Genomic DNA, 27,207 nt, shown 5'->3' on the forward strand with positions numbered 1-27,207 from the left:
TGGTTCAAGACTGAAATTTCTCCTGCCTCATCCACTAACTTTTATCTAACCTTGCAGATGGCAGTTGAGGAGGAAAATATGAGTATTGGCTATTCCCACATAGCCATGTAAAACCTTCTTACTGTCTGTCAGCTGCCTTTGTGTACAAACGTACTTACCTTTCAGATGCCTGATGGAGAATGAAGGTCCTTCTGTCTTTTTTCCATACAGAAGTGTGTGACATCTATACTTAATTTGTCTGATACCATTACTCAGGGTTGTGCTTTTGACTTCTCAACCAACTGACAAAGGGGAAGTTTAAATCAGAAAAAAAGACAGCACAGACATTTTGTTATCTCTGCACAAGCTGAGAGGAGCGCAGAGGCAGTTTTATTGTCTAAGTGTCAAAGGAAGCAGGAAGAAGTATCAACATGAGGGCTATGGGAAGTGCAGAAAGAACTAACTCTAAATAAGAGTTCTGTGCTGGCTACATAAAAGACACGGAACTCTACCAATTAATTACAAAAAGACACACATGATATGATTCTTAAAGAAAGAAACCTTCCATTTTTTAATTAGAGCTGTACCAGTGATAGAGATGTAAATGCTTTTGGAGCACCCTATCAGTGCTAGAGTAGAATAGTGATGTGCATGGAAGGGGGGCCACTGTGGCCCCACTAGCACCATCTCAACCCTGACCTGGAGGGAGACTCTCTGCTCTGCAGAGATCATGGGGGATTCAGTAGCCTGCTTGGCCTAACTGAGTTGCTTTTGAGCAGACGGGGCCAGGGCACCGCTGAAGGAGAGTGCTTGTGATACAAGTAAACACCTGCTTGGAAAACAGACAAAAAATATTAAATTCCCTTAGGAGTTCAGCTTAGCTGTAGAGGAACCATCTCTACCTTGCCCCGGTAGAGCAAAACCAAGCTAGGATAACAAGTGAACCTACGGAACCAAATTCTAACTCCATAATACAGATCTTAATGTTAATAGGACAACAGTGCAAAACAACCAGAATACACGGTATTATTTCAGCCAGACTTGCACGGTACACATGGGACACAGGTCCACGCTGCTTATATTTAGCGCCTGATTATCAGGACCCCACTTTCAGTACTTAGAAGAAGCAAGTGGTTAAAGCAGCCAGCTACCTGAAGCAATTCTTCAGAACCACTTGAGCAGGGTAAAGCGCATCTGATCCAGACTTGCCCTTTGGCAACAGTAGGATTCTTCTGTTCATTATGGTTTCTTAAACTGCAGTTTAAAGGACAGATAAGTTTCAGTCTACACAACATTGTATGAGCCCACTTTAAGAAGTAGGCACCTGATTAAGGCTTTCACCTGGTAACTTAAAAAATAATTAACCCCCCCTCAAGTTAAACATCTGATAACAGCAACACAGCTACTGTATGATCACAAACTATGTTTCCACCACAGTTCTGGAGTCATTTATTCCACTAGGCATCCAAGCATACTTTGTACTGACCCATACAGTGGCACACAGGTAAAATAGTCATAGTCAACAGAATAAAAGCACTCCACTCCCAGCTAAAACACTTGCTAACATATCTTAAGTTTCTAAAGACTTGTTTAGCTTATCACATTTAAAAAGTTAAAAAAAACCCACAGCAAACAACAAAAAAACAAAGGCCAGTGTGTCACAGACTGATGAAGACTTGATCCCACTTCTCAGTATATGATATCAGAATGATATGGCAGAAAGTTCTTGGTTTTGCTCACTGATGCTTTTATCCATGAAAAGAATTTGCAATTGGCCAGCTGTCAAAGGGACTTCTCTACATAGAAATACAAAGAACTCCTTATTTTAAGGCTTGCATTGTATTTAAGATAGTTTTGCTAGTATTAGGTCAGCATTTGTTCCAGTCACATCTTTCAAAGCTGACCTGGACTTCACATGCAACATAGGCAGTATCTATCCAATCCCAGTGTATTGGAGGCAGTTCCCTTCCACAGGGTTCAGAAGGGCTTGTATGCAGAACAGACATCAGAGGGGACCTACTGAATGGTGAAAATATATACCCCAGAGCTACATGAGCAATCACGCTAATATTTAACATTAAATAATAAATAGGACTCCTCAAGAGCCATGTTTTTTATTCAGCAGGCACTAAGAAGTACAATTTACACCCTCCTTCCTTATTTTCATTCCTTCTCTGCAGCTCTAAAGACTTCAGAAGTGTGAGAAAGACTCACCTGTAGCCTTTTTTTTTTTTTTAACAGAGAAAGGCAGATAGACCAGAAGCCAGAGTAGCTGGATGAGGGAGCTGAAGCAGTGTTCGTTTTTCATTTTACCCCTCAAGTTTCTTGGGGCATAAGTTTGGATTGCACTAATCCTGTGTCAGAGGGGACAGCTGTCTTGTTAGCAAGGAAGCTAAGCTTTGTATTGATGTGATTCATCTTGTAATAAAGACTATGGGGAACAAGAAAAAGAAGGGGAAAACTGGTCATTTTCAATTTCTTTGTGCTCTCTGTTGGAGATACAGAGACAGCAAAAGGCAGGACTTCTTCCACAAGAGAAACGTATTAGGTGGCTTGAAATAGTAACCCTAGTGTCAGTTCCTGTGTCACATCTTAAGGAGCCGTTGATACTAGATAACGTGAGAATTAAATGGCTCCTAATGTACATAATTGTGCAACTAAATCTCAAAAGAGGATATTGTCTCTGGCTACAGCTGGTGAGTGCTTTCAGGGATGAGGATTAAGAGACCTTGAACTCTATCTGTCATTCATTCTTTAAACATCCACTTCCTTGGTTTTATGAACTATTGGCCTCAGTTACATCCTGCAGGAAAGTGCTTAATTAATAGGTCAAACAAAGCGTTTTGTTTTTAGCCATTCTGCCCTGGTGATCTAACACTGCTTAGCATCCCTTTTGCCCTGCTCCTAAGAAAACATCATTAGCATGCAAGCTGACCCTTTCACTTACCACATCTTTTCTGAAGTTTTCTCCCACCCAATGCACTTCCTCTTCTCTCCAGCTAAAAAAACTTAGGTCTCTCCAGCTATTAAACATGCTCTTTATGAAACTACTAATTATTCTCAAGAGCTTTCCAGTTTCTCTGAGTAAACTAACTTGCCATCCAAAGTCACGGTGTGGACACATCCTAGGTTCGTGTGACTTACAGTTTTTTTTTTCCTGGATTTCTTCCACTTTAATAAACCCAACATTCAGTCTCCTTTACTGTCTGCTGCTTTTGTTTATTATATAATTCACAGTGGCACCTGAACTTTCAGTCTGTTGCATAGCAAACAGTAAGCAAAGGCAGTTTTTGGCTTCCAAATGATCCATATTATTTACAGTTAGCCATGGTACCTTTACAGCTAACATGATTGTTAGTACTCAGACACTACATATGCTTTGTATATATGTATTTATAGACACAATTGATCAGAGGATGGATTCAACTGGCTGCTTGGCTTGCTACTGCCATCTAATTTCAAACTGTTGCATATAGCTGGAATGCGAGGGAGGGGACAAATGTACTTCAGTATGGAAACAAGTATCTTTTTCTGCAATAACCTTATCTTGAATCAGCAGCAGGTTATGCCACCACCCTATGTACCATCCTCCTGGACAAAGCATAGCAGAAAAGTACAGACAACTAAGAGAACTCAGAAAGACAGACTGCATGGTATGGATATAGCTCCTGGTGAGTTACATCACAGTTAAGGATGTACAATTAGGAACCTGTAAGGCCTGAGTTAAATCGCTTGTGGGTGGTGCTTTGAGGATTAACACTGCTTTAACTTGGCAGAAGAGCTGATTTGTTTGGAGATAAGAGCCCATTCTCTGCCACCAAAATAGCACTGCTTATGAGTATAGCACAACTATCCTGCAAAAAAAAAAAAATCCTGGTGGAGCTCCACCATGTTTCTGATGAATCCACAGGAAAGCATAAGCCCAATTCTAAGAAAATTATATACTTAGTACTTCAGAAAGTTTAGATTCTTGTCAGTTCTGTTGTAAGACAGGTCTCAGTTTCTTTCCAGGACACTGCAACTCCCAGGCTCAAATCTTGCATCCTTATATCAGTGTATCCAGATCACTTCAAGGCCATGCTGTTCTGATTTCTGGTGACTCCAGCTTCCATGTCTTAGGCCTCAAAGAGAGACCTGACAACACTCGAGATTTCTGACAAGCATTACACAGCTTTATCAGTAGTAAAACACTCCAGTCAAAGCTATAATCAGGCAGAAGTCCAGCCTGACTCTTTAAGGAAGGCTTGCTTACGTGGTGCTATTAAATACTGCAGCTCTCCAAGGAGCCAGAACACAAGTTTAGCTCTAGGACTGGGACGGGAAACATCTTTCAGGAAGCTCCATGCTGAGCTGGTAGGAGAGCAGCTACAACCTCATTGAGCAGGGCTTCCCACCAGCAGGTGTCTGTAACTTGCACTAACATCAATGAAAGAGAAGCAGGATCTTTGTGGAAAGGAAAAACACTTGTAAAACTTGTTCAGATAATTAAATTCTTCTTTAGGTATTTACTCTTAAAACTTATACTTCAGTGACTGAAATTTCAGTTTAGCAGTTGCTACAAGTTAATAGAAGACTGATGAAGAGATGACTTAAAGTTCAGGCTGCCAGGCAGTCCCAACCTCCACTGCTGGGATGGTGGATATCTCTTCCTACTTTCACATGGCAGTGGCATGGGCATATCCTGACCCACTTCACCACAAAAAGGACATGCTGCAGCAGCTCCTCAGCATCACAATAGCTGAAGATTATAATCTGAACGTCTTCTCCCTCAGAGTCAATGAAATGTATTGAAATAAGATTAAAAATATACGATATAATTTCCCTAGTTGAAGATGAGGCCCTTACATGATCAGTAGTTAACTGGGCTGAGAAAATTCTGCCCTCTTACAAGAGCATTGCTAAACAAACTTTCAGAATGACAAAACCTGGAGTTTTTGCACAAGGTGTGGGGGTCATCCCATTCCAGCATCACTTCTCCTTCTGCCTTGCATGGGCTCAAGACTTCTGTACAGACAGGGAAGTAGTTCTGTTGAGAAGATGCTTATGTGCTGTCAACTCAAAAAACTGATAACAAGTCCTCTGATCCCATTTGCTTCCTATTGTCCCTGCAGCACACTCCCACAAATGTACTGATCTTTTTATTTCTATTTAAAAAAATACTTATTTCAGTGAATTAAGATGGACACCTCTTCCAGAAACAGGCAGGTAAACCCTTCGGGACCCATGGGATCCAGCTCGGGGACTGGCCCACTAGAAAGTACCTGGTAAGACCAGCACTGTTCTATTCCTGCACCCCTGTCCCCTTTGTCAGAACTGCAGCAGGTGGATTCAGGTCCCAGCTGTGGCCAGCAAGAACTCTGTGGAGCCAGGCATACAAGCCTCTTCACACCCGGATTTGGTACCCATTGAGATCTGGCATGGCTTTGGAATCAGCAGGCTTCTTCTCACCAGATGGCCTGTGAGCAGAAAGGGTAAGAACTATTCAGGAACTGTTTTTCCTGTCAGGAAAGCTGCATTATACAGATGCTAGCAGAGGAAAAGCATACAGAACAGCTTCGCAGTTAACCTACACAGCTGAAGGCAGAATTTCTTTGTAATCTTAAGCAGATCTTCCAGCAATCTCCACAAAAAGAGAACACAAGTTAGGAAGAATAGGATCCTATGTACCCCAGGTAACTTTGAGGAAAACAGTCCCACTGAGCAGTGAGTGGAATCTCTTCGGGGCACAGGTTTGTGAGATACCAAAACTACCAAAACTCAAAAATCTCCTAGGCAAATACCAGGTTCCAGGATCACTGCCTATTTAAGCAGCCTCCCTCCTCCTCACCTAAACATCAAAAACAAAACAAAAGCAACCAAACAAAAAAACCCACACAACTGCCACCCAAGCAGCGATAAACTCACAATGGTACAGGCTAATACAAGGTCTGAGAGCTGTCCTCTGCTATTAAAAGCTCAGTAAGGAATCAGAAGGAGTAAAACAAAAAAAAAAAAGAGCAAGGGAGAGTCTGTCAAAACAAACAAACCAGACATGCACTAGATAGGCCTTCTGGCCGCAGCCCCACTCACCGTCGGTCCCCACGGCTGTTACGGCGATGAGGACTGGCCTGACCTCTTTGCGGGGAGGAAACATCTTTCCTTCTGTCCTTGGTGGGAGATGGTGGCCCTGTTCCTTTGCCAATCTGACAAAAAAAAAAAAAAAAAGAGAGTAACACAAGCAGAAAACAATACTATTAGTAACCAGAAAACACAAAGCTGAAGAACCACTAATTAAATGGGAATAAGAGAAGAAAAGGCAAGATAAGTGAAGCAAAAATACAAAAGCCAGGAAACAACCTACAGTCACAGCTGTGGCTCCAAGGAGTGGACATACTCCAAGGTAATCACAGCTGCACTACTGCCTGTGTGTCCATTAGGGGACGGACCAGCCTAAGCACAAAGCAGAGGAGCCACCAATTCACACTCCACTCCATCACCATTCTAAAAGAGACCCTCTTGCCATTTTATCCCCCCAGCATGCCATAGACCAGAGAAGACAGTGGGTGCTGCTAACTACTACTACGCCATCCTGTCTGCTCACCTTGAGCCTCATGTCTCGGGCATGTCTCTCAAGCTCTTTGCGGAAGTCTTCCCGGCTTAGCTTGTCTAGATCCAGGATGGAATGCTTCCACTCGATCTGCTCCACACTGTGTGGGTCATGGGACACACAGTGCCCCAGCTTCACCTTTTTGAGCGTGTGCCAGCAGCGGCGATACGCCTCCTCGAAGTCAAAAATGAGTTCACTCAGTGTGCGGAAGACAGGTGCTTTGTACATGAGCTCTTCACGTCGGCTGATGCCCAGTGCCCCATAGCGGCCTCCAAAGTTCACCCCCAGCACGATGTGTCTGAAGTAGTTCCCTGAGAAGTGGGTTTTGAAGCTGATGGGGAAACGGTCCAGCGTGGTCATGTTGTTGGTGAGGTAACTAACAGCAGCCACTATTCAGGAAACAACCAGTGATGCCAGTTGCTTGGCAAGCTAGTTTCTTCTTGCTTCAAACCCTCCCAACCTGCTCAGCACCCTTACTCATTCAGGTATCACACTGATGGGCTTGTTCTCCAGATCAATAGTCCAGCTCATTGCAAGCTGCCCTGCTTTGATGAGGAAACCAGACTTGGCCTTTTCACCAAGGCAGTCAACAAAAGGGAGCTAATTTCTAAGCAGTTCTGTGATGCAAAAGTTGCAACACCAACACATTTAGTGTATTGTACTGTGAAGTTATCAAGCTGCAGTGCTGTAGCATCATTCATCAGCTTGTTTTAATCTGTTTCACTATTATTTCACATGGAAACTGAGGACCCTTCAGTACTAAGACCACCGTTCTGAACCACTCACTTGCCATCTGTGCCCCTCCAGGAATTTTTGTCAAATTCTAGCAGTAATCTGTAGCTCGTGCCTGGGAGATAGCTGGGAAAAGCAGGTTCTCAAAGAAGGCACAAGCCTAGAATTAAAGGTATTGCCTAACTTGACAAGCAATGCTAGATATCATACTGAAGTGACATACACCATAATTAGATGTCAGGGAGGATCCCTAGTTTATCTTAGCGTAGAACACAAGCAGGCAAAATTGCAGTAAGGAAACAATGGTATCTGCAAAGGACCTCCTCACCTAACCCTAGCTCATATTTTTGCCACTTTTTATGTTCCTTAGATCCTTCCTTTCTCATCTACTTGCTTCCAAAGCTGTCCAGAGCAGCCCCAACTCTGAAGAACTAGTACTGCTATTATAGAAGATTGCTTGGATTTGGATTTTATTGGTAGGGATTTTGGGGAGAACTGGAGAGGAAAAACAGGGATGTGGGGCTTGGTGACAATATCATCAGCAGTCTCTAAGCATCAGAGGGGAAAGTGCAGGGATGGTCAGGCATGCACATTTCTGGGAGGAAAGGATACATTCCCAGGATCACAGCTTCCAGGCATTTGATTGGCAGGGCCTCTTTGGTCATTTCTTTGGCCAGATCCATCAGCCTGTGGAGCAGGACAAGGAAAAGATGAGGAGAGTTACAGGGCTTGCACTATGCGAGTATGGCAAGTCCAGCCCTTTTTCAGTACATATGCAGCATGGGTTTCCAGGAGAGACAAAGGCCCATTAAGGATAGGGAACAGAAGAGAGCATCTTTAGGAAGATACTAAATCCAAACCTGATCTCCACCACATATTTTCACTGCTTAGAAGGAGCTCCGACCATGAGCCGTAATAATGTTGCCTACTAAGCCAGTGTCTTGCTCCCAGGGAGACCACAGCACTTGGCTCTGTGAGTTCTGGATGGACACTGACATGACCAGAAGCAGAAATCTAAATGGACCAGGGGCCAGCAGTGTTTGCTTCATAAGGCTCAAGAACAGCAAAGGCCTCTTCTATGGCATGAAACAGTGCTGTTCTACATTCAGTAAATACCATAGAGGAGACATTGCACTGACTACAATACAAGACATCCAAGTTCCCATAGGCTTGTGGACCAGACAGATAGTAAGAAGCCAGTCTTGAAGAGAGTATGCTGGCCAGGAGAACCAACGAACATCAGGTGATTATGTACAGGAACTTATCAGGCACAGTTCTTCTCCAAGGTGTGCAGTTGGGAGAATTCTCCTTCAGACTATGAGACACCAAGTTTAGCAAGCCTACATACTGCAAAGGCATTCACAGGTACTACAAAGTTATCCTTATAAAGATGCTTGGCTTTTACAAGGCTTGTTTACAGCAGGACCTAGCTTCAGAATCCATCACAAGCTCATATACTTATATTGCAATTAGAAACAGGAAGAATCTGCACACCACTGAAATACAGTTCTGTCATTTTACTTGATCTACTGATTCATGACAATAAAACTTACCTCTGTCCTTGCGAAAGGTCAGACACAGCCCTGCTCAGCCATACCCCAGGCAGTACACAAAAAAGTCAACTAAACAAGAATGGAGCTTCAGTTCTGTAAATGGTTACTGCCTTCCAGACCTTGGGCGGGGGCTTAGTGAACAAACAGTGGGTATAGCAAAGCCCCAACATTTTAAAGCAAGGATTAATGTGGTGGAGGCTACTGGCACTTACCCAGTCAGAGGTCTGCTCTTCTTAATCTCAAAGAATTGTGTCCCAGTGTGATTGTACCTAGAAGCAAAAGGTTAAGGGCTTGGCAGCTTGGAAAGTAGAGTTTTGAAGAAAACCTGCCTGAAGATCTTGGATTATACTATTCTCACAGCAAATCTGGGATCTCACAAATACAGCACCAAAGCAAGAAAATTCCCATCTACCTATCCAACATTTTTTCGAAACATTTATAGTTCCTCCTTAGTCCCACTCTCTTTCTTTCCTGTCAGTTCTTCTTTTCCTCCTCACCACATACAGGTTTCCACTCCATTTCCCAAAGGTCCACACTGATAAACTAAGCTCTGCTCATTTTTTCAATTACAAGGGCAGAAAAAGTTTGATAGGTATGTCTGCTCCAGTCTGCACAGAGCCTTGAAATGTTATTGGTACTTTACTCTTAGTCTGACAGAGACCCAACCTGAGACACAGACTCCTTGATGGGTGAGAGGTGCCAGAAGGACTGCCTTCCTACCTTTTGCAAAGGCTGAAGTCAGGACTGGCTCTGTGTCTCACCACTGAGATTACACTAGGCTTGCAAGGCATTTATTTTGCTATCCAGCAGAGCAAAGAAGCTCTGAACAGAAAGGGGCAGGATACCACAGACACACAAGAGTAGGGTTGCTGACTGTCCTTTAAGACAGCTGCAGAAGTGAGTGCTCAAGCAGAATGACCTGAGAGGCAGTTTTCTCTTCACCACAACCCAGCCATGCCTTACCAGTAAGGCAATACACTGCTGTCCATTTGAGATCCTGCACTCAGGGTCTTAGTTATATATGTTTAAAAGAAATGTCACTGTAAAGCCAGTGGGCTGACTAGTGCGGGTGGTGGGGAAGGGCCCCTTAAAAACTGTTGTGGAATGAACAAGATCACATGGTAACTTGGGCAAAAAAGAAACACAGCAGCAAAACAAACCATCATCCAAAGCCTCATCTTGTTTACAGGAAACAAGTTTCAGTTCTCCTCCACCTAAATTGGAATGAGCCTTTCTCCCTTTATCTGGGAAGGAAAATCTGCTCGCTTCCTCTTCTGGGTAATCACATCAGTGACTAAGGTAACAATGAAGGATACTGAAGCTCCCTGATATAGCGCTGTACGGCTTCCAGGCGCTCAGGAATGGGGGTGGATGGCTGGAACGCAGGCACACTTGGTATGGGAATCTGAAACAGGGAACAGAACATAAATCACCACTTCTAAACCTCTCCAGCTTCTGAACTCAATGGCACATAGCTACATGAAGCATGTTCCTTTAAAACCGACCACTTTTTGCTGCCTGAAGTGATTGTGCCAGGTACATTCCTCTGTTCCCATAGTAGTAACAAATTCACTGGTAACAGAGAAGAAGCAATACCACAGAGCTGCAAGAGAAAGTGCCCAAAAGGGTCCTGCTGTTAGGAAGTGTAACAGGCAAAGGATTAGATAAAATTAACTGTCAAGGCAAGTGACGGGAATGCTGGCACACAAGGGAGACTGTGCCCATGTGAGTAGGCAAACTGGAAGGCACAAAACAAAAAGAGAGAGGCAAAAATTGAGAATAAATTCCCCCAAAGCCACCGGAGTGAGGGCTTACAAGTCCCTTACTGCCTCCTGGAATCTTGGAGGAGTTTGCACTGACTAGGACACTGGCTGGACAGCATAATGACTCCCCACCTTCTATGTTTATTGTTTTGAATTACGTAGTCAGAGAATGACTTCCAAAAGTTCACCATTCAGACTGCTGTCCCATTCTAAGGCCTCAGCCTTATGGATCTGGTCCAATTTTCCCCTCTATTTGCTCCACAGGGGATAACTGCAGCTTTGTCAGCAGCTAAGAAAACGTGTCTAAGGAAGGAAAAGATCCTGTCTGCTCAGCTACAGTGGACAGGCAAGCCAGGATGGCAGACGGCCCTGATGACACATTCATTCAACAAATATAATGGAGAAGACACAAATTTGGTGTGACTGACAGGCCTGCAGAAACAATTCAGCATCTTCCCTCTGAAGGATAGCTCATGCCTTTCACACACCCATCTGATACCAGACTGTAGCTTTTCACAGCAGTTTGGTTTTTAGCATTTCAGTTCCTGCTCAGAATTCCCCCAGACATGGGCTATCCCCTACCTAAGTCAGCACGAGTAAGAACCAAATCATCCCTTGTGGCCTTCCCTTGCTGCACACCAACTGCCTCTGTTGGCTGCAAATTTGTAACCAGCAGCACTACTGAACCATTCATTCATCTCCCTCTGCATGTGTATCTGCACTCACTCACTTCTGTGCCTGCTTATTCTGCACTGGGCAGGCAGAAATGACCAGTGAAACATGCCAGGCACCTGCACTAGCTGAAAGCTGAGCCAGTGAGCATTGCTAGTTCTCAGTCAGATCAGCTCCCTGACCTGGTTTGCCACATGGCCACATGCCACTTGTGCCAATACGGTGCAGCAGCCAGGGACTGTCCATGCCTCTGGAAGCTGTGTGGTTTTTTTTCACAACCACCATCAGCAAGCAAATACTGAGCTAAGCCCAGTCTCTGCCCATTCACGTTTTGATCTTTCTTCTCGAGGTAAGAAAATGGCACCATATGGCCTCTGGTACCCATTTTCCTAGCATCTTTTGGAGATGCCACTTCACCATTTCCAATGCCTTGTTTCTGTACCTTGCCTGGAGCAAGCAAAGGCACTTCCAGGAAACACACAGCAGGAGCAGATGTGGAACTGGGTTTGTTCAGCCACAGGAAGAGCAGGGAAGGCTCCAGAGAATAGCACAGGGATGGAGCCATCTCTGGAACCACACTAGCTGAGTCAGTTTGAATGCTGGGAGCTGACAACTGAGTCATAGGATATCATTTCCAGGCAGAAACAGCCAGAGAGATAACAAGCAGGACAGTATGACTATTTCACTTTGTTTAATTTCTTCAGCTTGCGGACCTTCATGCTTTTGGAGTGGAGGCACACTGATTAAGTGCATGTTGACAGCACAGATTAAGGATTCTCCTTTCCTCAAAGGACTTTAACACTGACACAGGATAATGACAACCAGTTCAGCAGGGGACCAGTTAACACAGAATGTTGCGTGCACCTCAAGTAATTAAACTGATGAAAGTACAGTGTGCTCACTTTCTCTCAGATCTGGGCCTCCAGCCCAGACTGGGCTACAGTTTCTTATGCATCTACAGCGTTTTACTGGGGCAAGAGAGGAGGAAAAGAGAAACGTCCCCATCCATCAATCCCACTCTGACAGGATGGGAGACCCTAACACTTTGTTCTTACCACTATCGCATATCTCAGAAGGCCTATAAATATTAGGCAGTCTTAACAGTCCTCCAGAATGCAAAGAGGAATTAATTTGCAAGAGAAACAAGAGAAAATCAGATCTATTTTGCTCTCTCTTTAGTTGCGCTGAAAGCTGGAGAGAGAGCTAGGAAGAGAGCCCAGATTTCCAAGAGCACATACCTCTGCCAGGCTTAGCAGACTGAACACATCCTTGGTCCCTCATCGTTTGTGTGGAGGGGCTGCATCACCCCACCCTTGGATTCCTACATGCTGACAGGCTGGCTATATGCATGATCTGGGCCTGACTTCACAAAGAGGATCCAGAGAACAAGAGTTTTTTATATACTAAGTGGGCTATAATGTGCATGAGACAAGAATGAGAAAGAGGCATAAAGCTCCAGCCTTATCCATGTCACAAATGGGTATGTTTTTGGCCAGCCTAGTTTAACAGCTTCTCTTACAGTGCTCTTATTTATCTGAGCTCCTCCCTAATTTCCCTTTTGTAAGCCACACGGGAGCAATATCAATCCCAGTCATTAGCCTGACTAGAGAAATTGGATTTTCTTCCTCTCTATCCATACAAACTCATCAGATGCAATACTTCCTGTCTTTGCCCTCATAACTACTGCATTTAAAATCCAGCCTTTCTTAAGAAGGCAAGGGCTCATCGTTTTGTGTCTCCATTGTGAAGCTCCAAGCAAAACAATACCATACCTTACAGCTAGAAAGGAACAATCTGAGACGGTGGCACACTCAACCTTTGTGTGCACAGCCAACCGACTGCACTCTGCCAGCCTGGTTTGGCTGATGGACACTGCAAACCTACCAGAAGGAAACCTTTGGCCCCAGAGATCTCTGAACACAACACCACAAAAAACAGCCTCAGCAGGTGATCTGTGAACATTTCCACAGTGTCTGGTCACAGCCCTATGCAGTCATCATTTTATGATATTATGTTTAGTTTACAGAGATCTCTTTCAAGAGTTACTTCCCCCACTACAGGCCACACTTCAAGGCAAAAATTTGGAAGTGAGTGAACCACTGTCCAACTCCCAGCACTTAAAAAGGTGTAATTGCCTTCCAGTGTATGGAGGGTATCTGGCTGTTCAGAGGAGCTTGCCCTGCTCACTGCCCTAATTCTCACCTGTTGAATCAGCCATGCGAAGAAACTTAATGACACAGAGATGCATCTCAAGCAGACCTCAAAGATAAAAACACATCCCCAGAGGGGAGGAAGAGCTAAGGAAGCAGAGCCTGTTCATCCTAGCTGCTTCCTGCATCCCCGCAGCTTGTGTGTAGGCCCTGCTGAGCTTGGGCATGGCATTTCAGGCTGTGCAGCGCTGGCAGTACAATCCCAGGGGTGCTAGCAGACACCAAACAAATAATGGATCCGTTCAATTTCAACAACTTCATCAGTTACTCCAGAGGAGCACATCCTGCTTGCGTCACCTGACCGTGACTCTGGCACTAAAACTGTAAAAGACTGCGAAGTGAGAACAAAAGCAGAAGTACTTCACATCGTGAACAAAAGCAGAGGCTGAGCACAGTATTCCCACCCCCTCGCACACCACACTTCTGTTTGTGAATGTCTTTCTTCCTTTTCTCCCACTGAATCACCCCTCGTCAGGAAATAAAGCACGGTGTGCTCTGATCCATCAGAAACACGTTTTCAGCTTTCACCCAGGCTCAGGACAAAGTCTGGTGAAATCTGAAAGGGAAAAGTCTACTGGGGTTAGAACAGGGTCTGGAATCAGAATTCAGGTTTAGGTCTGGTTGCTGCCACATAGCTCCTTGCTGCAAAAACATTGGTCACACATATCTCCAGAGCTCCATGTGGACGGCGGTTCAGGTTGGCTGTATGTGCACCATATAACAGTGCAGGTTTACAAACTTCCTAATTTTCCTCTCAGAGAATGAAGTATTTGCTAAAAAAGCACAAGGAGAAAATGCTTGATGCTTCTGTATTTCAGTTTCCTGTGTTAGCATGATGGGAACACTCCCCTCGCTGGCCAATGGAGTGACAGACCAAGTACTCGCAGTGCCTTTTGTTCAGAAGATGCCAATGGAAAGTGGGAATTTTTCTCCAGCTGAGGTGCAAGCAGAGAGAACAACCAGACAGATTCATGTGTAAACGGTTCGGTAGGGCTCAAAGCTACACAAAATGACCATCACTTCCTCTTTTTGCTGAGTTCTCTGCAGCTAGGCCAGGGATATAATGGGAAATGACATGTGACCCTACACCAGCAAAAAGTTCCATACACGTTCACTAGCTCCCAGAACAATTCCTGGGCATCAAGGGTCCCTTTTCCATAAGATATGGGTCTGTACAAGAATTCCTTGTGCACACCGCACCCGACTCTAACCTCTGATGCAGAGCCTCACCTGCCTCAATCCCACTCATCCTCCAGGATCAAGTGCTGGGACTCCCCAGTCCAACACCTCATCCTGCATCGTTCATCCCTTCTCCCACTTTACGGCGGCCCATCTCCCCCCCTTACAACGCGCACACGAAGGCCGTTTACTATCCAGCACGGTCCCGGGTCAGGAGGGCGATTCGTCAGCGCGGTCCTGGCAGAGCCACTCAGTCCCCGCCGAGGGAACCGCTCCGGAGCCGCAGGGCCGGGCCCGCGCCTTCGCTGCCGCATTTCGCCTCTTCCCTTCGCACAGCCCTACGGCCCGGCCCCACCGCGGCCCCTCACCTTGGGTAGATCGGCGGCGCCGCGGATGCGCTCCGCCACCCGCTCCCCGTCGGGGTGGATCCTGGCCACATGCCGCCACATCCGCTCCCAGGTGGGCTCGTCCACCGGCAGCCCGCCGCGGTTGACGAAGAACGGCACGCCGCCGTCGCGCAGATCCTCCTCGCCCTCCTCCTCCTGCTCCTCCTCCCGCGCCGCCGCTGCCGCTTCACCGGACGCGGGAAGCCCGGCGGCGGCCGCGGCCCCTCCGCCTCCCGGCAACGGCATCGCCGCCGCCCGCGCTCAGCGCCCGCCGCCCCTCGCCGAGCCGCCGGGAACCGCGCTCCGCATGGCCCGGGCGGGGACGCGGGGCGTCGCCTCCCTCGGCGCGGCCTCGGCGCCGGGAGGATCAGAACAGGGGGCTGCGGGGGGAAAGGCGACAGAGAGCCCTGCGGGGCGGCGCCGGGCGCCTCCCGCCCGCTCGCATCAGGCCGGGGTGGCGGCGGCGGAGAAGGGGGGGCGCGGAGCGGGGCGGAACCGCCGCCTTGGAGCCCCCGCCGCGCCGCCTCCCGAGCGCTCCGCGGGGCGGGCGGAGACGGCCGCCTCCCGGCCGCCGATGCATGCGGGTAACAAAGCCGCCGCGACGGGCCGGGCCGAGCCCGGCCCCGCTCCGCCCAGCTCTGCCCCGGGCCCGGCGGCTGAAGCCGGCGCGGGGGTCTCGCGGGCCCAACCGCGCGGCGGGGCTAGTGCGGCCGCCTCTGTCTATTTGCGATAAGGGCGGAGGCGGCTGCGGCCGGCGATAAGCGGCGGCGCGAGGGAGGGAGAAGGCGCGAGCCCTTGGGGGCGGGGACAGAGAAACGGGCGTGGCCGGGATAGCGGGCTTGGCCACAATAAAAGGGGCGGTGCGCGCACGCGGCTGTGTGACGGTCGTCGTGAGGGGCACTCTCGCCGGGTGGCCCCGAGGCGGGGCGGGGTGGGGCAGGGCAGCAGACGGCCCGCGGGGCTTTGCGGAACGCAGCGAGCGGGATGGAGCCGGCAGGCAGCAAGTACGGCGTGGTGAAGGTGATGGGCTCGCTTGTGTTTGCGCCCAGGGTCGGGCGTCGTGTCGCGGATGTGAGGGACGGGCTTTCTCCGTGGGAAATAAAGTGAGCGCTGGGTGTGCTGGGGGAGATGATGTTCTTCTAGCAGGCCTCTGTGGGGCTTTTCCGCCTGGAAAAGTGAATCTCGGTGCGAGGTCTGGAGGTGCGCCACAAGCACGAGGCAGGTGCTCCGCCCCAGCTCTGCAGCACGGTTCCTGCCCCCATAGGAGCCCCGTCCCGGGCTGGGCTGCGGGCTGGGCTCTCCCCCGGCCTGCTGCGTTAACGCCTTTTGAAAGCTCCGGCGTAAAAACGTTCTGCGCTTCGAACGTGGAACGAAAGTAACGCGTACAAAGTAACGTGTCGGTTGTTAATCGCTCTGAGCGCCATCTCCGAATAGCCGCGGTTAGCATCCCGCCACAGGAGCTGCTGTCTGGGAGTGGTGCCGGGGATGGCTGCCGTAGGGCGCGGTGTGCCCTGCCCACTGGCTGATGTCCGGACAGCTACGGACACTGGCAGAGGAGTTCAGAGCGAACTTCTTTGTGTTCTATGGGCAGATGTTTGTGTGAAAGTGTTTCTCAAAACAGAGTACAGCACTGTTTTTCAACTCAGTGTTGCCCCGGTTCTTGCAAGCTGGATTTTCTTTCAAGAATGCTTAATGCATCCCTTGTTCGCTCCTTCCAAACTTGCAGTTCTGTTCCATGCAACCTATGTAGAGTTCTGTAATACTTAAACATGTGCTTTCACTGAGTAAGGGTTTTTCCTTGAACGAAGACCTTGAGCAGTACTGACCAATCCCTTCTGTAAGGTTTGTAGTGTTATGGCTGTCTTTGCCTTTTGCCTGTGTGCAAGGGAAATAGGCTCCTTATATCAAAAAGGGTGGCCAGGTCTGTAGAAAGAGTTGCTCTACAGTCCCTGAACGGACATGTTCTGTCCAAACAGATTAAGCTTCGCCATGCCTGTTCCTCAGCCCTACCTTCCCCTTGCTCCTCTCCTAGCACAGGAGCAGAAGTCACATGGCAACGCTGGGCCGTATGTTGGGACAGCTCTACTGTGGAGTGATAGGCATGCTGCCAGTAACTGTTCTGGGGAAAGGACGGTGCAAAGCTTGTAAATGCTTCTGCTCGAGCTGCTTTGCTTCCCCTGGTTGATAGTTAAGCACGGCTCTCCATAGAAGCAAGAATTTGGGTTTTGAACTTCATCAGTGTCTTAAATGCCTTGAAATGTGTCCTTAATTGTAGGAACAGCAGCTGATAATTACCAGCAGGCTTCAAAAATAAGTTTTGTTAGATTATTTTTTTATTTTGCGTTACTTAATAGTGTTACTCTCCTCTGGCTGCCATGTAAATAATGTTGCAGCAACAGATTTTATTTTACATGTAGTATCATAGCACTATGCTTTATTTAGTTGGGGAAATCAGAGCACAGCTGTGCAGAAAGAGCTGCTCTCCACCAGGTGATGTGAATGAGGTGACAGAGAGGACAGAGAAATGGCTGCCATGTCTCTGCAGCTGGTGTTCTCTTGGCTGTGGGTGCTGTTACTTGTAATACAGGCTGTGTAATGGGTGTTTCTCATTTCTGGGAGATTACTGTGTCTATGGAAACGTGGGACCAGAAGAACACTCAATTTCTTTAAATAATAATAGAAAGCTTTGTTTTACGTGTCCTCTGTAGAGGAGGACTGTGCGGGTGCTCTCTGTGAATCACACCTGGGAAACGTTTAGAAAGGTCAAGTTTAGTTACAACAGGGAACTTAACGCTTCTTAGTGAAGGGACAAAGAGCACCAGCAGAGAAAGGACTAAAATCAAGTCAGGACTTCTCTAAGTTCACTCAGAATATACAAAATATTTGATTAAAATGTTCAAGAAGTATAGGGAGCGGTTTAAAGAAATTCTTGTCTCCCTCTGTGGGTGGAGTGGGAGTGTTGCAGGTGACCCAAAATTTGTTTCTGAAAATATGGATGGTAGTGAGTCCATTCAGGGAGGCCTGGAACAGTGGGCCCAGGTGCACCTTGTGAGGTTCAGCAAATCTAATTGCAATGTCTTGCACCTGTGTTATGGCAACTCCCACAATCAGTACAAGCTGTGGGATGTAAAAATGGAGCACAGCTCTGCTGAGAGGGACTTGGGAGTACTGGTGGATGGGAAGCTGGATGTGAGCCAGCAGTGTGCCCTCACAGCCCAGAAGGCCAACTGTATCCTGGGCCGCATCAAAAAAGTGTGGGGTGAGGGAAATGATCCTGCCCCTATTCTCTGTGCTGGTGAGGCCTCACCTGAGTACTGTGTCCAGATATGGAGTCCTCGGTACTGGAGAGTCATAGACATGTGGGAGAGAATCTGGTGGAGGGTCACAAAAATGATCCAATGGGTGAAACGCCTCTCCTACACAGGAAGGCTGAGAGAGCTGGGGCTGTTCAGTATGCAGAAGAGAAGGCTCTGGAGAGACTTGGAGCAGCCTTTCAGTATCTAAAGGTAGGCTGTAAGAAAGAAGGGGACAGGCTCTTAAGGCAGGGTCTGTTCTGATAGAAGGGAAAATGGTTTTGAACTAGAACAGGATATTGGATAAGATTTTTTACAGTAAGGGTAGTGAAGCCCTGGAAGAGGTTGCCCAGAGGTGTGTTGGATGCCCCATCACTGGAGATAGTCAAGGTCAGGCTGAACCAGGCTCTGAGTAACCTGATCAAGCTGTAGGTGTCCCTCAAATTTATATGAGCTTTGATTTTTGTGTGGAACAAACAGGAGCGCCGAATCTGTTAAATCTGAGGGAAGTCCAAGAGGATACAATCTTAAAGTACATAAAAGGCTGTGGGAAAGAGGTGTGACCTGCATTTCCAGGGTACACAAAACAAGAAGTAGCAGAAGCTTAAAATGTAGTGAGAGAGACTTGGGTTCTGCACTGGAAAAGACTTTTCATTAGAACAATGACAGACTGGAGTAAATAACCTCAGCAAAATACAGTGTATGTGTCCATTGCAAAGTTTCAGATGTTCATTGGCTTTCAGTCAGCAGTATTTTGGTTAGAGTTGATCTTGCATTTTTGGAGAAGGAGAGGGACATACATGACCTGTTAAAATTTCTTCAAGGTTCTTTCTTCACTGACTGAAAATCAATGGCCCAATGTATTCTCTGTTGAAGGTGGGGACAGTTTCTGCTGATTTGAAGGGCTCTCTTGGTGGTGTAGTGAACTAAATTCACTTTCACAAGAGAACCTTGCTTATACAAACAGCCTCTTGGTTTCTGTTACAGCATTTATGTGAGAGAAATGGTATATGTCAGGGCAGAACATCAGAACAGGGTGGCTCAATCAAAGGTGTTGGGTTTTTTGTTGCTTTTTTTAATATCTTCTTTTATGATTGTGAACTACCTTTAAGTATTGGATTTTTCTTTTTTTTTAAGCTACTTTCAGAACAAGGTAGAGGGTTGAAAATCACACTTCAAATGTTTTTTGTTTTAGGCGTTTCCTTCATTTCCTTTATCTGCTTTTAGTTTTCTCCAGCTTACAACCCTACTGTTTCTAGCATGATCATATGAATGTCTTTGTCTATTGCAGTGGAATTATCTGCTGTGCAGAAAACCCATATACGAAAAGCAGTATGACAGTGGTGCAGTAGATCTTTGCCTGGAGCAGAAATTCCACCTTTGCCCTTAATTCTGCTCTTTCCACGGGTCTAATCAGGAGTATCTCTAAAGATAACAGCAAAGCTGCTACTATTTGACTGTGAAGTTGAAGTAACCTTTAGTCAGTCTGGGCAATTGTAACAGAGCCAGAACAGCCCTATTTTGTGGGCAGCTAAGGATGACTTAATGAGTGGCTGACCCAGTGACTCCACCTACTTTCCTGTTCAGGTGCAGTCACACTGACTACTTTCCCTGTGTAGATCAATCAGAACTTGGATCCAATCAACTATTCACATGCCTGCAAATATTTGTGAATCTTGTGTATTAATCTTCCTTTATCACTGGCCTGTTATCACACAACTGACTGACCTTGCTGTGTCATATAACCAGCAAATTGTCACATGGCATTTTCCATCCCATCTGTCACACTGTGAATACATCAGCCATGCATCATCCTGTGCTGGGACTCGAGAAGTCGGGAAGATTAGAGCTCGCTGGAATGAGGCAAGGATTGTATGTGATAGTGATAACTTTACAATTTGTTTGTTTCGTTTGGAGTTTCTCTTTTGTTCTTAATAATACCCTACTTGATGAGAGGGACTCAGAGAAGACTCAGCTATGCCATTTCAGGGTTGGAACACAGAAGCAAACGGCCCATCATTTAGCTTGCTTTGTGCCACCTCAGCTTAGAGGCAGGGTGTGAGAATTTTGAGTTGTGTGCAGGGCTGACATCTGGAAATTAATTCATCCAAATAGGAAACAGGAAAAGCACCACAGTACTTGTGCAGTGAAAGAATGTTAAGATTCTGAAGCTCAACTATTTCTATCAGAGAAACACCATAGACCAAAATGGTTTTGCATCAAATTTAAGTGAAAGGAATCTGAAAAACTAACAGGTTTAAAGTATTTTATTTAGCTGAAAAGGGAAAGGGTGTTATTCTCTGAAACACAGAATGAGTCATAGAATGTCTTAGGTTGGAAGAGATGCCAAGGATCATTTTGTTCTGACCCTCTGCCACAGGCAGGGCCACCAGCCTCCAGATCTGGTACTAGATCGGGTTGCCCAGAGCCCCATCCAACCTGGCCTTGAATTTCTCTGGGGACAGGGCATCCACAGCTTGTCTGGGCAGCCTGTGCCAGCACCTCACCATTCTCTCTGAAAAGAACTTGCCCCCTCACATCCAATCTAAACCTTCCCTATTTGAGCTAAAAACCTTTTCCTCTTGTCCTATCACTGTCAACCCTTGCAAAAAGTTGATTCCCCTCTTGCGTATAATCCCCTTTTAAATACTGGAAGGCTGCAATGGGGTGTTCTTGCAGTCTTCTCCAGGCTGAAAGATGCAAACTTCAGTTTCAGGAGTCACAAGAGACTTGATAGTTGATAGAGCTTTCTACTATATAAGTGCTAAACAGGCATAGCTCAGCTAGAACCTGAAGTTGAATAAGTTACCTGCTTTTGAAGTTCATTATTTTTTTCCATTCAACTTTTGGATAAAGCTAGAAGGCTCTTTTATGATAAAATTCTTAATTTCCTTTATATCTTTCTGATATTTTCTCTAGAGGTGGAGAGGAAACTGGCTACTCCCATGAAAACCTTTTTCCTGTTCTGTGCTGGTACAAAACAGACACCTCTGAAAGATTTAACTGTACCAGAATAACACCCACACTGATGCTCAGGGTGTTAGTTTTGCTTGCTGGGGGACAAGCATTCAAATCTAAATGTTGTTTCACGTGAAATAGGAATTTAAGTGTACATTTCTCAATTTGAAATAGGTATGGTGCTCTTGGACTGCAGTGTGAATCTTTCTTATGTGAGTTTGAGTGAGAATTCACTTACATGCACAAGAGACGTTTCTTCCCAACTAGCCAGCAGCGTGGTAGGTGAGAAAACTACTTGGGGCCATAGGTTCAATATTTCTGAGCCAAGTCTCATTATATAAGCAATTTAAGTCTGTTTTACCTTTGTCTTTGCAGATTGCCAAGGTGTTCTTGAATTCACGCTTATTCCTTTTGGTTTGATCAGAAAGTCTTCCCTGGACTAGAGTAACCTTTCTTAACGGAAATTTGGTTTTCTTCAGCAGATTTTCAATTAACTTGCATTTCCCAAGTACAAATACATTTCCTCAATATTTTTTAAAAATTAATTTAATTACTTCCTCAGTCAGATTGATCCTCAGCAATTTTCTGTTTTCAGCTGGGTCCTTGGTGCTCCCAGTTTTAACTGCGTGGCTCAGTGGTAATAGGTAGCTTCTTTTCCTGAAGCCCAGGATGAAGTTAATGCAGCAAAGAAGCTTCCAAGTACTCCAGGGACTTCAGAGATCTGTGTTGTTCCCTCCTATTACTGTGCTTTCTCCACATTTCTTCTGATTTCTTGTATCCTTTCAAAATGGAAAAATGCTATTCTTCTAATTCTACTAATGGAAAAATGAGATAGAGAACCTAAGCATGTGCTTTTACTGTAGGTGAAAAGACACCTGAGCTGGTTTATCAGTGACCTCAAACAATCCGTGCACTGAGCCAACTGGTTTAGAGCTGCCTTCCTGCAATGGCATCAGGATGTACTACTAGTGCTGTTTTCATCCCATGCTGCTACTGCAGTGCCATGCCATGTGTGCTCTCAGCTTGGGAATTGGTTTTGCGTTGTTCCTTGCTGTGAGGTGTAGGCTTGTCCTGAGTGATTTGTTCAAGATCATATGGGAACTCTGGCAGAGCAGGGACTTAGTGTGTTTTCTCCTAAACCACAAGACAGCCTTCTTTTTTTCTAGGCTGCACAAACTGTAAGTGAATGAAAATTTTGTGCATCTTGGAAGACATCTTTGTGATGTGTTTTGGAAAATATGTTAATGCCTATAAACAAGATGAATCTTAAGGACTGGAAAGAATCACTTGGAATGGGATTATTTATGCTGAGGAATTGCTTAAGTTGCTTTTTTTTTTTTTTTACAGTCAGAAGTCTTGTTGGCTCAGACTTCCATCTTGCTTTTATTGAAATTTCAACAGGGATGCACTGATCAGCTCTGTTATATAATCAAAATTAATTGTTATACATTGTGGAGTTTATTAAAGGCATGTTAGCAGTATGTTTCATTTGAAAACTGAGGTTGTTCAGAAATTGTGCATTCTTCTTGTTGGTGTTAATCTCCTGGCTAATTGATATGTTTGCTTTTTTTCCATAGTTACTAATTTATTCACACGCTATTATACCAAACTTATAAACTGAGAAGAAGTAAAGATGGTGTTCCCTTTTGGAGCTGTCTGCAGTGTGGAAGCACTTATTTGCATAATGTGTTAGACATTCACTCCAAAATTCTCTTCTTATCAGGCATGAGGAAATGTCAGGAAACAGGAATGTAAATGGGTGCAGCTTCAGTGTGTTCCTGATGATTCTGATTCAGAATGTTCAAAACTCTTTGAAAAGTGTTGTAGAAGTCACAGTGTTTCTTTCTTCAAACTGCCAGCTCTTCAGGCATGGGGGTAAGAAAAGAGCCAAAGGGGCTGCACTGGTGTTTTAGTTTGTATTTACTTGAGCTTGGAGTGCATGTACTTCCTTGCTTGTTAAAAAATTGTGAGTTTTGAAGATCTGAAATTAACCATATTCACGCGGAGCGCCAGAATTAAGAAATGGTCATTTATAAGTGGAACTTGGCTTCTTTCCCCATTTTACTTCCCCAAAAACATAACACCCAGGCCCTTAAGGAAAGAAAATGCACTTTCTACTATGAAAGCTGCCCAGCTCTACTTTTATTTTACCAGTGCCTTGGCTTTTCTTCTTTCTATTGTACATCTCCTTGCTTAGAGGAGAGGCTGGAATGTTAGGATATCAAGGTAGGACCAGAAAATAACATAAAGTCTCTTGAAGAGAATCCCAACTGAAGTATGAGAAGTTCAGCCTTATCCTTAAATAATTTGAATGCAGTTCTTCATTATTACCCTGGTTTGCTGAGAACTGCTGCTTTTCTGGCCATGACATTTACTAAAGCATTGCATCTTCTGTAGTTATTGTGTTGAATGTCATTAATGCTACAGCATGAGTGTCCAAACTTCTGTCTTGCCTGGGCTGTGAAGAGTAATTGTCTTAGGCCACATAAAATATGTGGGTTGCTCCAAAAGTAATGCTTCCTCCTTATTTCCATGGAAAATGCAAGAGATTCAAAGAGCACAGTAATACTATTTGAAAGAGCAAATTCTCAGCTACAAAAAAAAAAAAATTCAACAGAGCCTCCACCATTAGGTATACTTTTTTTTTTACCAGCTATGAACAACAGCCTGCATGCCACATGTATCAAAATCTGCACCAGTGAAAGTGACCTGCTGTTGCTATTGCTGAAATACATTACTGTGCTCACATTCACTGTTTGGTTTTCATAAACTTTCAGTGAGTGTTGATGAATGTCAGTGGGTGCTTTTTTTTTCCTCATGGGGAATTTTTTTCCTCCCCTTTGCTCCTATGTCAGACACCGTTTTGTCAGACTGCCCCATTGCTGCCATCTGTTGCATGGCAACAACAGATAACAATATTGGTGGGGAAGTTTAACTTCCCATACCACCAACATCTGCCTCTGAGGTTATGGGCCAACATAACAAAATAGGAGGCATTATTTTCAGAGCAGCCCTTCCTGTCTGATGATATCAGATAGGTCTGATAAAAGTCCAGTAAAGAGGCACGATCAGACTTCTGAATTGAATATCCAATTACAACTGTATATATTTCATTTGCAAACGTGCAGATAAGGTATTTAAGTTGACCCTCTGTACAATTAAGTGAGACAAGGGACAGCTGCAGTGCAAGCTTGGCAGGGCTGCGCGTGGCTCACAGGTTGGGTATGTTTGGGCTACACAATGCCATCTGTATCCATGCACAGGAGGGAATTTGTTACCACAGATCTGGTAGATAGGATTGGGTTTACGTGGGAACTAAAGGGTAGTGAAAGGAGCACTGGTTCCTCGTTAATATTAGCAGTTTGTGCTGTATCTTTCTGAAGATAATAAAGCTAAAAAGACAAGTTTACCAAGGGAATAATTGTAGAACCAGTATATCGCAGGGCCTGATTGTACGTATGCTGGGGATATAATAGTCTCTGTGGGTGTTCTTTTCCACCCAAATTGTTAATTTTGTAGTGTTGAAACTGGAAATTGAAGAGTTAATGAGTCTGTACCTATAACTGTGGGCATTATACTTCCTCTCTAAATGAAGGTGATGCTGAATCTAAGCTTAAGTTCTGGAACACCTTAACCTGTGAGTGTTTGAACACTAAACATTTTCCTCAGATTTATAAGGAGGTGTGTTTAGGTAGGCTTTGTGCCATATTTGATCATTTGCTTTCCAATAACAAGCTGAATGTTCATGTGAACCAGGGTTTGGGAAAGCTCTGTGCATCCGTAAATTTAGATACATTTTCTTGGCTGCCTTTTTCTGGAGCTGATGGATGGATGTTTGCTGTTGCCTGGGCCCTAATCCTTGGCATGGTTTTAATGGGTGAAGCATAAGCAGGCAGAACAACGGTGAAAATGAGAAGGTGGGGCTGAATTTGGCACCTCTTCCATTGCTGTAATTTTTCCATCTGCATGGATGCTGGATGGAAAAATGGACAGCAGAGTGGCTCTTACTTCTGTCACTTAAGGATGTGGGTTAGTGATATGGTGGTGATGGCTTGGCACTTGGACTAGTTGACCTCAGTTGGTCTTTTCCAACCTTAATGATTCTATTTGTCTACTTCTTTGTAGAATGATTACTTAGCAATTTTGAGGGAGTAAAAATGTTCTGTCATAGGCATGGGAAAAAATGGGAAGAGTGACATCTAGTGGCCCGTAGTGAGATGTACATGTATTATCCTCAGTACAGTGAAATCTAAAGCAATTCCTAATCTGTGATTCACTTCAAATTTATAACACTTGACGTTTAGACACCAGTCTGATGTCTGATACCAAGGCTTGCTAGGTCAGTAACTTTAGTACGGAGTGGATCATGCCAGGTGGAAGGAATGGGTGGCTTTAGTAGGTTTTTTCCTGTTAGTTTCCGTGAACTGAATTTCTAGGCTGTTGAACCAATGGAACTAATTCTGCTACCAAATACGCATGGACAAATCCCTGCTCTCCAGATTCCATTGAAGCATGAGCTCTGTTTGCTCAGAGGTAGTGCTTGGCTTCTTTTGGTGTATAACAACATAATTTCAAGTTATATTTGAAATGCTATGAAATGAGGTTGTCTATGGACATATTTTCTGTATCTGTTACTAGGAATGTCGTGTGTACTCTCTGTCTTGGCTGCGTTCATAAAGTATGGAAACAGTTTTTCTTAAACTTGAGAAAAGAATGAGCTCCACTGTGTTTAGATAGTCACTCTCTCCTCTTCCCAAGGAATCACAAGCATGTTCTGAAATCACCCTGCCCATCCATTGCAGAATGGAGTTAGGAAAGCTTGTGTCAGGTTTTATTCTATATGTAGACCGGTTACCCGTGCAGTTGCCCCACTAATTAAGGTAGTATAGCAAATCCCGTGCTCCAGAAGGTTTTGGGCTTACATAGCATATATATAAATTCGCATGTGGCTGTGGAGGATTTGGGGAAAAGAGGTGGCATTTAGTTACTTCCACTGCTAGGTACTGTGTCAATTTTGTCAGGTCTTCTGAGTCTTTAGTAGAGCCTTGAATGTATCCAGATAGCTGCTGCCCAGCTTTGTTTCCTTTCAGTCCTCCAGGGGTAAAATAAATAAATAAAAAGAGAGGAGGATGAAATCCTGTGTATCACGTGTGCTGTGTATTGTAGTAACATATTCATCACAGCTGTGGGATCTGAAGTAGAAGGGGAGAAACAGGTGAAATCTGTTGTGCTCAGAGGAGGTCAACATGTGTTTGAATGCCAGCAAATAGCAAATTTTTGTCATAAAACTCCATGCTCTCATACCATGAGGGCAGGGGCAGACTTTTCGTTGGTAGGCTATTTGTTAGAATGCTTCCTTTGTGATGCCAAAAGGCAAGCTTATTTGGATGGAAGTTTTGTAGGGAAGTCACTATTACAACAGGGACTAGTTTCTCTACAGAGGGGAGTGGTATGGTTAGGGACTGCACAGGGAACAAGAGGAAAGGAATTTTTCCAAAATAGAAGTCATCCTGAAATTAGCTTATGAGCTGTAGCAGGCAGCAGAACTGCAGAATTTGGGTTATTGCTTTTATCTTCTACATGTATTTTCAAGTATGACAGCAGTTATAGGTAAAACTTTTCCTATATGGGAGGAGGGCCTTTTAGGCCTATGCTGGCAAGCACGTTTCCCCAGCCATGACTTCACGCATAAAAGCATTAGAGCTGCCGTACTGTGCCAAATGTATGGCCCATCTAGACTAGTGTATAGACACTTGGCGGTAAGAGCAAGCAGTATTGTATAAGGGTAGGACATGATCCTGACCATTTCCTGTTGTGCATTCCCCTCCTTCTTTACCGACATCCATAGTAACTGGATTTAGGATCATAAGGATGTACATGTGTGCCTAACATTTTT

At 45.2% G+C, this 27,207-nt stretch overlaps 1 protein-coding gene across 1 annotated transcript; it reads right to left on the bottom strand.

Annotated features, from left to right (window-relative positions):
- Window positions 1–1,400: 1,400 nt before the first annotated feature.
- On the bottom strand, window positions 1,401–15,672 carry VASH1 (vasohibin 1). Its single transcript, XM_065752266.1, has 7 exons — window positions 15,043–15,672; window positions 10,167–10,255; window positions 9,063–9,119; window positions 7,910–7,984; window positions 6,560–6,941; window positions 6,049–6,161; window positions 1,401–5,435 (listed from the first exon to the last, which is right to left on the bottom strand). Exons 1-7 carry the CDS (start codon window positions 15,304–15,306, stop codon window positions 5,363–5,365), a joined length of 1,053 nt encoding a protein of 350 aa, XP_065608338.1. The 5' UTR covers window positions 15,307–15,672; the 3' UTR covers window positions 1,401–5,362.
- Between the last annotated feature and the right edge of the window lie 11,535 nt (window positions 15,673–27,207).

Source organism: Cyrtonyx montezumae, unplaced genomic scaffold, assembly GCF_038088225.1.
Source record: "Cyrtonyx montezumae isolate F1298 unplaced genomic scaffold, pur_monq_1.0 scaffold_10, whole genome shotgun sequence".
NCBI lineage: Eukaryota > Metazoa > Chordata > Aves > Galliformes > Odontophoridae > Cyrtonyx > Cyrtonyx montezumae.

Bases quoted from the DNA above. Each gene is read 5' to 3' on its own strand.
- VASH1 (XM_065752266.1), bottom strand. From the start codon at position 15,306: ATGCCGTTGCCGGGAGGCGGAGGGGCCGCGGCCGCCGCCGGGCTTCCC. The intron at 6,942-7,909 runs GTATCCTTTCCT...GGCTGCTGTTAG, and splicing joins GAAGCTGTGATCCTGGGAAT to TTACCTCACCAACAACATGA. The intron at 6,162-6,559 runs GTGAGCAGACAG...TTTTTTTGTCAG, and splicing joins CCCGAGACATGAGGCTCAAG to ATTGGCAAAGGAACAGGGCC.